The sequence below is a fragment of the Mustela nivalis genome, assembly GCF_964662115.1.
Source record: "Mustela nivalis genome assembly, chromosome: Y".
In the NCBI taxonomy this organism is placed as follows: domain Eukaryota; kingdom Metazoa; phylum Chordata; class Mammalia; order Carnivora; family Mustelidae; genus Mustela; species Mustela nivalis.
The window spans coordinates 30,536,180-30,549,427 of NC_139041.1; the positions used below are offsets into that span (position 1 = coordinate 30,536,180).

General features: G+C 33.0%; 1 protein-coding gene across 14 annotated transcripts in view; it reads left to right on the forward strand.

The window, feature by feature from the left end:
• LOC309856859 (lysine-specific demethylase 6A-like) overlaps nt 1–13,248 on the forward strand; it is a 193,197-nt gene that overhangs the window by 142,315 nt on the left and 37,634 nt on the right. For all 14 annotated transcript variants that reach the window (XR_014307372.1, XM_082718555.1, XM_082718561.1 and 11 more), the window contains 3 exons: nt 5,208–5,337; nt 7,036–7,141; nt 7,636–7,841. Coding sequence is in view for 13 of the 14 variants with exons in the window: in XM_082718555.1 (XP_082574681.1) it covers nt 5,208–5,337; nt 7,036–7,141; nt 7,636–7,841 (442 nt within the window). In the remaining variant the exon portion in view is untranslated. The remainder of the gene's footprint in view (nt 1–5,207; nt 5,338–7,035; nt 7,142–7,635; nt 7,842–13,248) is intronic.

A 13,248-nucleotide genomic window follows, 5' to 3' on the forward strand; every position in this document is an offset into this window, starting at 1 on the left:
GTTTTTAAAGTGTTTTTCTGTTAATACTAAACCCAATAGAATCTAATCCTAAATTAAATAATAAATTACCTTTTTCCTTTCTTGAATTTACTTATAAATTTACTTATAAATATACTTTTTCATTGTTTAGAAGACACTAATAAAACTTGGATAAAGTAAGTGCTTAGGGTAAATATATGAAATGCTCTATAAGGTTTTTATTATGTAACATTTATAATTTGAACACTGATACATTGGATTTTTTAAAAGATCTTTTTAATTTGAGGTTGAAATTACGTAAAATAGAAAGTAAATGCAGTTTAAGTATTTTTGAAATACCTTGGATATTTACTACATGTTTTGAATTTCAAAGTTCAAAATAATTCTTGCTTAATTTAAGACTCTAAATCTCCTCTTAAAACTGCTGGTTATGTATTTCTCTATTTGCTGAATCTAAAACTTGCTTAGATGTGAGTTATTAGATTATTAGGATTATGAGTCTGCCATTAGATGTGTATCACTGAGAAAGTTAAGCAGTATAATACATTTTAAAATTTTTATGTAATTTGTACTTAGAAGCCACCTAATGTGGAGTAATGAAAATAATATTTTATGTAAAGTTATGATTAAGTGAAATTTGTATCTTTCATATTTTTAGTAGATTAAAATTTTAACCTCATCTCATTTTTGAAATGTCTATAAATAGTTTTGGGTAAACTAGGTGCTTTAAGATTCATTTTGGCTTAGCAACCGCTAAAAGGACTTCTGCCTTATGTCAGATATGATTTTTATTTTTTAAACTTGAAAGTATTGGGGTACCTGGCTGGCTTATTTGGAAGAGTATATGACTCTTGATCTCAGGTTTGTGAGTTTCAGCACATTTGCTGTAGAGATTACTTAAAGAAATATGTTTAGAAATAAAGTTGCAGGTATCTTTAAGACATTGTATAAACCTGTGACTTGTTTATAAACCTGTGCCATGTTTTTTTGTTTTAGTTTTTTAGTGTAACTTTATTATTGAAGGTATATTCACCACCACCATGCATTCAGAAATCAGAAAGGGAAAAAGCAAATAGAAAGGACAAAAGAGAATAACATAACAGGATCTGAATGTTAAGATTAAAATTATTCTGAGACTTTGAGAAAGAACCAAGTTGACAGGTGATAACTGTCTTGCAGTTCTCTTAGATAATACTGACGTGATCTACACAGGATGAATTCATATTCCTGTAAAGGAAGAAGTATCAGTATGAGAGTTCCAACCCTCCCTCATTAAGAAACTTCTGCAGGAAAGAAACTAAACTGCATATGAGTTTGTCTGTAAAATACCTTTCATTTTTGTTCTAAGTGATATATTTGAAAGTAAATTTAACATTTTAAAAAGAATTTTTATATAATAATGGATTTTCTTTATAGAGTAAAAGAATGTTTAAGAAGTCTTTAAAAATGAAATCAACTTTTTCAATCATTTCTATATCCAAACCCCCACTTCTTCCCTTCACAGGTTGGATTTTTATAGTATACTTTCCGGGGGCTCCAGTGGCGGATTTGGTTAGTGCGAAGTACTTATAGTATAGTTTCCCATGGACAGTTGCAGATACATGCCTGTTTTAAAAAACTGATTTATTTATTTTGTTCACAACTCTGTACTTTTGCCCTGGGGTTGACTCCTGTATTTTTAGCAGAGAAAAACTTGTGGTTTCTTTCTTATCAAAAATATGCAGTAGTTATTTGAGAGAAATTCCTATAGTTTCTCACTTGCACTTAATAGGTGGAAATATATTAAGCAATTACCATGTGGTTTCATTGTATTACTTGTTCTAGGTTTTCTTAAATATCTATGTTCCTCGTAGGTTTTCGAAGTCATTTTAATTTTTATTTCTTTTTTCTTTCTTTTTTTTTTTTTAGAGAGAGAGAGGTGAGGGACAGATAGGGAGAGAGAGAATCTTAAGCAGGCCCCAGCCCCAGAGCCAGATGTTAGGTTCCATTCCACAGCCCCAAGGTCAGGACCTGAGCGAAGTCCAAATCCAGGCACTTAACCAGCTGACCCTGACCCACTCAGGCTCCCTAAGTCATGATTATTTTTAAGTGCTATTGTTTGGTTCATCTTGGTTGCACTTACGGTATCTTGCTTTTCTTAAGAGTTTAGTTTGTAACTTCAGTATTCAAGATACTGAATTAGCTTTAGCTCTCTTGCGCATGTCTTTTTTTCTTTATAGAAATGTATTTATACCTAACATTGCTTGTTCTGTATATCCTTATTCTAATAGAATTGTAAAAATTATGGAGACATAAACTGGCTATTTTTTCTAACTACCTAGTCTTCTTTTTCATACTGTGAATAGCTGAACTTGATGCCACATTAAATTGGCTTAAAAGACTTTGAAGAGGTTGTTAATATTTGACCCCTATTTTGTGGTATTCTGAAATATTATCTGTTATATTCTCATATTTCTCTCTATGAAACAAGCTTTTTGTAATCAATCGGAATTGTATGTACTATAAACAGATACATAATCCAGCATTGAAACCATTTCTTTATTATGTAGAGATTGTATTGAGTCTTAATGCATTGGTCTGAGAAGATACTTGCATTTTTCCTTTATCAGCTTTAGACAGGTAATTTTTACTTGTAAATTAGAAACAGTTCTGTATTTTAAAACTTTAAAATGTATCATATCTAACTGGTAATGTAAACAATATGGGTCATCATGTTTTGTAGGTACTGGAACTATTCATTTAACGTTTAACCTTAATAAGAACGTACAAGAATAGAAATTTATTATAATATAGTCCTGCACAGTGTTTTATTTTTTAAAAAAGTAATTTTAAACCTTTTTTTTTTTTTAAGATTTTATTTATTTATTTATTTGTCAGTGAGAAAGGGAGAGCACAAGTGGAGGGAGAGTGGCAGGCAGAGGGAGAAGCAGGCTCCCCATTGAGCAAGGGGTACTCAATCTAGAACCTTGGGATCGTGACTTGAACCAAAGTCAGATGCTTAGCTGACCACGCCCCTCAGGCATCTCTTTAAACCTCATTGTTGATTACAACATCAGAAGTTCTTCATCGCAGTTAAAAAAATAAGTTATATATCCTCAGAGCTATTGAATATGGCATCTGTAAAGTTGACAGGTTTTGTACTTGAAGCTTAGTTTTCATTACCCCCAAAGGCCTAACTTCGAAAGTTTTTTTCTTTAGCAAGCATAGTTAATCAAGAAATGGTAATTTTGCTTTCAGTTTATATTACTATATGATTGAAATTTTAAAAACCTAATCTGTTCTTTTTTTTTTAAGATTTATTTATTTATTTATTTATTTATTTGTCGGAGGCGGGGGTGGTCATAAGTAGGCAGAGAGCGAGGAAGGGAAGCAGAGAACCCGATGTGGGGTTTGATCCCAGGACCCCGGGATCATGACCTGAGCCGAAGGCAGAGGCTTACTCCACTGAGCCACCCAGGCGCCCCAAAACCTAATCTGTTCTAAACGTAATTACTGATGTATATTTTTTTTTTTAAAGATTTATTTATTTATTTATTAGACAGAGAGAGAGATCACAAGCAGGCAGAGAGGCAGGCAGAGAGAGAGAGAGAGGAGGAAGCAGGCTCCCTGCCGAGCAGAGAGCCCGATGCGGGACTCGATCCCAGGACCCCGAGATCATGACCCGAGCCGAAGGCAGCGGCTTAACCCACTGAGCCACCCAGGCGCCCACTGATGTATATTTTATTTCCCAAAATAGTTTGCAGAATCTTTAAAATTTTAGTATTTTTAGGAGTGGTTTTTCTTACATATCTTAATTCATTAGTTATTTTTTAATGTGATAATTAGGGCAATCTGGTTTTTTTTTTTTTAAGATTTTATTTATTTATTTGACGGAGAGCAAGCGAGAGTGAGCACAGGTAAGCAGAGGGAGAGGGAGAAGCAGGCTCTCTACTGAGCAGGGAGCCCAATGTGGGGTTCCATCCCAGGACCCTGGGATCATGACCTGAACCAAAGGCAGACACTTAACCAACTGAGCCACCCAAGTGCCCCAATCTGGTTTCATTTTTTAAAAATATTTTAATCAGGGAGGGAGAGAGAGTGCATGCACGTTAGTAGGAGGGACTGAGAGAGGGAGAAAGAAGAGAGAATCCCAAGTGACTCCCTGCTGATGGCAGAGCTCTGCATCTGCTCAATGCCACTACCTCTGAGATCATGACTTGAGCTGAAACTGAGAGGCTTATGCCCAACCAACTGAGCCACTTAGGCATCCCAGTTTCAATGATTTTAAAGGCTTAACACTTTTCTGTATTTGTTTTGAGGGGTTTTTGTTTTTGTTTTTAAATTGTAAAACTTCAGAAATACTCCTGTAGTGTTCATATACTTAAAAAAGCATGCACTGGGGAGTAATTTTCCTGTACTTCAAAAATTTGTGACATATATTTCACAAAGGAAAAATATTAATTCAAAACTAAACATGTTATTTTTTAAATTATTATAATAAATTACAGTGAAATGATGTCCTCCTGAATATTAGGGAATTACAAAACAAATCATGTTTTTGGATTTGAAAGTTGACAAATAGTTACTCTGGAAATAAGACATTTAGGAAAAGAGACAAATCCTTTTTTTTTTTTTTTTTTTAAGATTTTATTTCTTTATTTGTAAGAGGGGGAACAGCAGGCAGAGGCAGAGAGAGAAGGAGCAAGGAGCCTGATGCAGGGCTTGATCCTGGGACCCTGGGATCATGATGTGAGCCTAAGGCAGATGCTTAACCGACTGAGCCACCTAGTCGTCCCATTAAAAGAGACAAATCTTAATAACATTACTCTTTTCTATTTTTGTTTCAAAGTAGTGTTAATATTAAGTGAAGAAAATCTAAAGGGAATGTTGATAAAATCAGAATTTATATTTTTCAGGCAAGAAAATAAATTGGAAAATTAGAAAAATTCTTTTAATCAAGCTATGTGGATATGTAGTGTATTTCACTTAGGTTTTCTTAAATGATAGAAGAAATCAAAGTGAATATCTGCCATATTAAGTTTTTTGTTATTTTTAACTGAATGGGTACCAATAACTTAGCATGACTTTATTTTTGTAAGTGCTATTATGCTTAAACCTTAGGTATTTTACTTAATTTTAACTTTTAATTAAAAATTTTACTTAGTTCTACTTTTTTCAACTTTCTACTTTCAGAATTAATGTATAATTAAAGTATAGCTGATACTTTTTTTCTGCTTATTATTTTCCAGGAATCTAGGCAAAAATGGATTGTCTAATAGTCCTATTTTGTTGGATAAATGTCCACCTCCAAGACCACCAACTTCACCATACCCTCCCCTGCCTAAAGACAAGTTGAATCCACCCACACCTAGCATTTATGTGAGTTTGTTTCACTGACAAAATAGGAATATATCACATGTCTAAATTTGTCTGTCTTTTGAAGATAAATTTTTATACCAATGTGGCTGCCCTTTTAGACAACATTAAGTTTTTTCTCAAAAGTTGATGATTCTGGAAAAACGTATCTTATCCCAGAAGATGATAAGTAACATTTCTCAATTTAAATACCAACCTCTTTTTATAAAAAATTACTGCTACACGGCGTGCTTTTTATTTACATGTTGTCTGTGATTGGTTTGCACTAGACTGACAGACTTTAGTTAACAAAACGATGTACAGTCTATTAAACCAAAAATATACACCACCTGTCCTTTTTAGAAGAGGTTTTTGTTTTTGTTGTTGTTTTGTTTTGTTAGATTTTATTTATTTAATTGAGGAGAGAGAGACTGCAAGAGCAGGAACACAAGCAGGGAGAATGGGAAGGGGAGAAGCAGGCTTCCCACTGAGCAGAGAGCCCTGTGCAGGGTTCAGTCCTAGGACCCTGGGATCATGACCTGAGCCGAAGGCAGATGCTTAACGACTGTGCTGCCCAAGCACCCTAGAAAAGGTTTTTGGCTAGTGGTTTATTCAGAAAGATTTGTTAAAGTTATTATTTAAGTATCTTCTCAGAGATGGATGGGGATTATTGGAGAGAAGCAAAAGAACTGATTTTGTGTCATTTTTGGTTAACTTTTTATTTTTTTAAGTATTTTATTTATTTGACAGAAATCACAACTAGGCAGAGAGGCAGGAAGAGAGAGAGGAGGAAGCAGGCTCCCCGCTGAGCAGAGAGCCCGATGAGGGGCTCAATCCAAGAACCCTGGGATTATGACCTGAGTCGAAGGCAGAAGCTTTAACCCACTGAGCCACACAGGCGCACCAGTTAACATTGTTTTAAATGTACATTATATGTGTTATATTTTAGAAAATGTACATTGTGTAAAAGTTGCTATAAACCAAAATTTGATTGTTCCCCCAAAGAGTTTTGTTGTCCATCCTTGCTATATTCCCTTAGATATGTGCAAAAAAAAAAAAAGTTTTGAGCTAAAAGTTGAATAATAAGCACTATGAATGAACTTATTGATAGGAGATTTTGAAATTTGGCCTTTTCTTTTCCCACTGTTATATTATCCTTTATCAAATTAAAATTTATGCATTTGTTATTGTGAAGGGAAGATGTGAGATAAATATAAAATAAACTTGAGGGAATAAATGGAATATGAATACTTATGAATACTTATTTATTTATTTTTTAATTTTGCTTTTAGTTTTTAAAACACTTTGATGTTGAACATTAAGTTTTACTTCTCCCACCTCTTTCGTACAAGAAGTATTTAAGTACAGTTAAAGTATACTTAGGTAATCCTTTGAACTATTAAAATATTTAAATGTCATATCAATTTTAGTATAATGTGGTACAGTAGTGTAATATAACGCATTGGTAATTTGAAACTATCAAATTAAGATGTGTTTCTTCAAGAGAAATTTATGTTGCTATTAACTTCTAATAATTTCCTTCAAAAACTAATGGTAAAATCCTGTAATGTGTAGCAACACAGTATTAATGGTTAAGATACATTTTAAAATGTAAAAATAAAAAAAAATTTACATGTAAAAATGATGAAAAAGTGAATAGAGATTTGCACTATAATTTTTAATCATTTTTATGAAATCTAACAGAACATTTTAATTTTACAGTTGGAAAATAAGCGTGATGCTTTCTTTCCTCCATTACATCAATTTTGTACAAATCCCAAAAATCCTGTTACAGTAATACGTGGCCTTGCTGGAGCTCTTAAACTAGGTAAGATTAAAAAAAGAAAGTCTGAAGTTGTTTTGTTTTTAATTATCTTTAGTGTCTTAAAACACTGGCAAAATATTTTTTTCCCGTTCATTGTTCAGTGTTCTTTCTTTTCTTTCTCTCTCTGCCTCTTTGGTACATCTTTAGTAGGTGATGCCATTACTGACATATTTTTGATGGATGTTTATTAAGTTTTTAATTGGGTGTCATTGTGCAACATTACTGTTAGAGGTTATGCAATGGAAGTCTTTCTAAGTTATAGAATATATAGGTAAAATTGTATCCTATTTGTAAGTGGTACAGCTCCTTTTTAATATCCTGTCCTGATAGTTCGATCTAGTGTTTCAAGGAGATGCTTTCCAATTGTGGCCCTACATGGCTTCAAGTAGTCTTCGGGAAAATGGATTGAGTTCCTTAGGATTTTCGTACATACTTTTAAATGTCTAGTGTACCACATACAATTTTATTTATTAACACAACCTTATTTATTTATGAAGATCTTGGACTTTTCTCTACCAAAACTTTGGTAGAAGCTAACAACGAACATACTGTAGAAGTGAGGACACAGTTGTTGCAACCAGCAGATGAAAACTGGGATCCCACTGGAACTAAGAAAATCTGGCGTTGTGAAAGTAATAGATCTCATACTACAATTGCTAAGTATGCACAGTACCAAGCCTCCTCCTTCCAGGAATCATTGAGAGTGAGTATTTATTTCCTGGAGATTATTTTGCTAAATGCCCATTACTTTTATAATAATCTGTTTAGTTTGTATAACTATGTTTTATAAGTGCTGCACCTTAGAAATTACTGAACTATTGACAATTTAAGCAAAGGTAAAGAATAAAAAAGAAAATTTCTGTCTCATGATATCTTCTAATTCTGAAATATTTCTAATTAAAATAGTAAAGTAAGTCTACATAATAGTTGTAGAGTGATTTAATATTAAGGAAAACTATCTGAGGAGGTCTCCTGTTCATTCAGTCAAACATCAAAAGGTGTTTTCACTTTGTTTTATATAAAGGTACTCTTTCTTTGTCACTTGCAGTCTTTAAAGAAAACTGCAGGAGAACTAGAAATGTCTCAAAATATATGAGAAGTACAAAAATAAAAAAGAATGATACTAGGAAGTAAATTAGAAATTGAAACTTCTAGCAGTTACTAAAATAAAATTTTGTGGATTCTTTCACATTAATAATCAGATCACTAAATACATTTTTCAAACAATTCTCAAATTGTGTTTTATTTTTAATTTGAACTATGTATTTGAAGATGGTAGACAGTTGTGAGTGTAGCATCAAGTATGGAGTTACTGTTGCACATTCTGTTTGTAAACCTGAAGCTAGTATAACATTGTGTTTCAACTTACATGGAAATAAATATAAGTAAAGTAAATAACAAAAAAATAAAAATTATAAAAGTAAAAACTGGGGTGCCTTAGTGACCTAGTGGTTACACATCTGCCTTCGGCTTGGCTCGTGATCCCAAGGCCCTGGGATCAGACTCCACATTAGGCTCTTTGCTTGGCTCTTCACTCCCCCTGCTTGGCTCTCCACTCCCCTTGCTTGAGTTCCTCTCTCACTTTCTCAAATAAATAAATAAGATCTTTTAAAAAAATAAAATAAAAACTGACTCTGAACTGAGTATATTACACACAAAATAATGCACAAATCTTACTAAAAATAAGATAAGCATTCTTGTTGAAGATTTTTAACCATATTTCTTTAAAAGAAAGACTAGCATCTTTTTTAAAGCTAGTCAACTCTGCAAAGAATACATGAACAAGTACTAACGCAGATATAACAGAAAGTTTTGAATTTGTAATTTTTAGAAGTGTTTACCGTTCTGACTTCGTTTTACATTTTTTATAATTGATGCAGAAGAATCAATTACTTATATGTGAATTATGAATACATAGAGTTTTTTGTGCTAAGGTATACATTACAAATGTACATTAGTATAATTTTTACATGTGTAGTTAATTGGCTTTAAATTCGGAACATTGTCCAGCTATCACCACTATCTGTCTCTAGCATTTTTCATCATTTCATTCTGAAACAATCTTTTTTTTTTTTCTTTTCTTTAAATTTTATTTATTTGTTAGAGAGAAAGGCAGAGGCAGACATGGAGATTCAGGCTCCCTGCAGGGAGCCTGATGCAGGGCTTGATCCAAGGGATCATGACTTGAGCCCAAGGCAAATGCTTAACCCACTGAGTCACCCAGACATCCCAAAAATATCTTTCTTTTAAGTAGGGAAATCACCATTATCTTTTTTCCATAATCCCTGGTAACCACTAATCTACTTTTTTTTCCTATAAGTGAGACAGTTCTGGTTGCTTACAAAAGTGAGATCATATATTTGTCATTTTGTATCTGGCTTATTTCTTTAGCAGAAAGTCTTCCTATACTGTGTATTTTGTAGTAGGTATCACAATTTCACTCCTTTGAAAAGCTGAAAATACTCTGTTGTATATATATATAACATTTTGTATTTCCATGTATCTTTTGATGGGCATTTGTGTTATTTTCATTTGTCTGTTGTGAATAATGCTGTGAAAAGTTGGGTTTAAATATGTTTTTACCCCTCCTTTCAGTTTTTTGGGTCTATGGCTAGAAGTAGAATGGCTGTATCATATGGTAATTTTGTATTGAACCTCTTTCCCAGGTTCAACACAGAACCTAAAATGGTATCTTATGGTTTTGATATGCATTTCCCTTATAATTAGTGATGTTGAGAATCTTTTCTTTTGCTGATTAGCCATTTGTGTACCTTCTTTGGAGAAATACCTCTTCAGTTTCTTTGCCCATTTTAAAATTAAAATTGTTTTACTTTGTTCTGTTGCAGGAGTTTTCTCTGTATTGTTGTTAATCCTGTATCAGATATGTAATTTGCACATCGTTTCCACCATCTTATATCTTCTTTTCACTTAAAATTCATGTATTTATGAGACACATTGTGTGTGGGACGAGGAGATACTGTGCCTGGGGAGAGGAGAGGGAGAAAAATCTCAAGCAGACTCCCTGCTGGGCATGAGCCCTATGCATGGTTCAGTTTCACAACCCTGAGATTATGACCTGAGCCAAAATCAAGTGTCAAGTCAACCAGTGGAGACCCCCAGGAACTCCCAGCCAGTATAGTATCATCTAGAGAATTCCATTGCCTAGAAATTGTATGTCCTTTACCTAATTATAATTTCCTTCCAGGGTACCATTGATATTTTTATGTCTCTAATTTTGCCTTTTCCAGATTGTCAGATAGTTTGAATATGTTTTAAGTAGCCTTTTCACATTGGATTCTTTTTTGTCATAATATGCATTTAAGGGCGCCTGGGTGGCTCAGTGGGTTAAGCCGCTGCCTTCGGCTCAGGTCATGATCTCAGGGTCCTGGGATCGAGTCCCGCATCGGGCTTTCTGCTCAGCAGGGAGCCTGCTTCCTCCTCTCTCTCTGCCTGCCTCTCTGCCTACTTGTGATCTCACTCTGTCAAATAAATAAATAAAATCTTTTAAAAAAAATAATATGCATTTAAATTTCCTCTGTGTCTTCTCGTATCTTGAGAACTCATTTTTGTTTATCTCAAATAACATTTCCTTTTCTGGGCACATACCACAATCTATTAACTAATCTACCAAAGGTGAAAGAAGAAAAATTGCACTGTAATTTGGTGGAACCAACTTTGCTTTGTTCCTGATCTTGGGGAATGCTTTGCGTTCCTCACCCTTCATATAATGCAGGTATAGTCTTTTTGTAGATATTCTTACCAGAGGAGGAAGTTGCTCTGTGTTCCAGGTTCATGGGAGTAATTTTACCATGCTTGTGTTTACTTTTCTTTTTCTGTATAGATCATACAATCATATGGTTTTGCTTTTTCAGTGTTTTAATGTGATGGATTACAATGAGTGGTTTCCTAATGTTGAATTAACCCGCATACCTGGGATAAATACCGCTTGGCCATGGTATAAAATTCTTTTTATACATAGTTAGATTCTAGTTGCTGATATTTTGTAGAGGATTTTTGCATCTGTGTTTATAAGACATATTCCCTTTTTTTGTATTGTCTTTTTGTAACATTTTTGGTAATGTCTTAAAATGGTCAGTGTTGCTGTTAAGGTAATCATCATCTTGGTCTTGTTAAGTGCACTGAGGAACTCAGCCAGTAAGTTTCACCTGGCCCTTGTGGTGTTTTCTATTATAGAAAGTTATTTATTATTGATGGAATTTCTTTAATAGTTACAGGCTCATTTAGGTTCTCTTTCTTCTCATATTATATTTGGTAGATTGTATTTTTTAGTCTTACCCAGATTGTCAAATTATTCTTTAATGACCATGGTATTTATAGTGATGTCCAGTATTTTTTTTTCTCCCATGAGTGAAGTCTTCCCCTCCTAATGCCCAATTAACATGGTTATAGTGATTTTACTAATCTGTACAAAGAGCCATGTTTTGGTCTCATTTTTTTTATTTGTTGATTTTCTTTTTTCAGTTTATTGACTTCTGTTTCAATTCTGAATGTTTCTTTTTGCCAACTTACATTAAATTTAATTTACTCTTATTTTTTAGTTTCCCATAGAGGGAACACATTGTTATAACTAGGAACAAAAGGTTACTTGTTAGGTTAATTGAGGAAACTTAGATGAGCAGATCTTTTTTCTTTCTTTCTTTCTTCTTTTTTTTTAATGCGCTCATTTTACTGCATTTCAGTTTTCACAAGTTGTGTTTTCAATGGAATTTAGTTCAGAATAATCTTTTGAGAGTCCTTCTTCAACCATGTCTTTAGAAATGTTCTTTAATCTCTGTGCATTTGCCCATCTTTGTGTCAGTGATCTGTGGCTTAGTTCCATTATGGTCTGTGTTTACGTGTTGTATCATCTGGTATTTTAAATGTGTTAATGAATATGTGCCCTATGAACTTGAGAAGAAATTATGTTCTGCTATTGATGTACTAGTCTGTAGTTGTCCATTATATTCAGTTGGATATGTTGAATTCCATTATGAAAGTACTAATCTTGTGCCTGTTGAATCTGCCTATATCATATTAGAGGATTGCTGAAGTCTCCCAGCTATAGTAGTGGATTCTTCTTCTACTTCATGCTGTTCTATTAGTTTTTGCCTCATGTATTTTGATGCTTTATTGTTAGGATCACGTAAATATTATTTTCTTCCTAGAAGAATTCATCACCTTATTGCTACATAAATGGTCCACTTTGTCTCGGACATTTCTTTTGTTCTAAAGTGCATGCAGTCTGTCTGAAATTTTAATAGTAATCATCTTTACTTTATTTTGCTTGGTGTTAGCATGGCTGTAGTTTTCTCCATCTATTTATTTTTGAAGGTATAATGTGTATTTCTAGAGAGCACATGTATTTCGGTCTTGTCTACTCACTCATGACAGTCTCAGTGTTTTAATTGGTATGGTTAGATCATTTGCATTTAAGGTGATTCTTGATATGGTTAGATTATGTCTTCCATTTTATTTCTTTTTATTAATTGTACTTACCATTTTTTCTTATTTTTTTCCTCCCACTCTGCATCTACCTTTTTTTTTTTTTTTGTAACTTGGACAAAGTATATTATTCTTTTTTTATCTTTTATTCTAATAATACCTCCAATTCTTTTTAAGATTTTTTTTTTTACGGGTTGCCCTAGAAATTGCACATTACACTTGGAAGTAATACAGATATACTGTCCAATCACACTATACTGTTACAGGGTTGGTGCATGTATTTTATGATTACATTTTATTCGTTTCACTTACACATAAGCAAATATGTAGATAAACACATAGATACATGCATATAAAATCAAACACATTGTTATAACTAGGAACAAAAGGTTACTTGTTAGGTTAATTGAAAATAAATAAAATACTCATTTGTCTTTTATCAAATGTAAAAATCAACTCAAAATGGATTAAGAGTTAAAAGAAAAAAGAAATGAATGAATAAATGAATAATAAATTTATTTATTTATTTATTTATTTATTTATTTGATAAATAAAAAATTTTTAAATTTTTAGAAAAAGCGTTAAATGTAAAATCCAAAACCATAGAACTACTGAAAGAAAACAGGGTTGCACTCCTTGACATCAGTCTTGGCAATGGATTTTTCGCC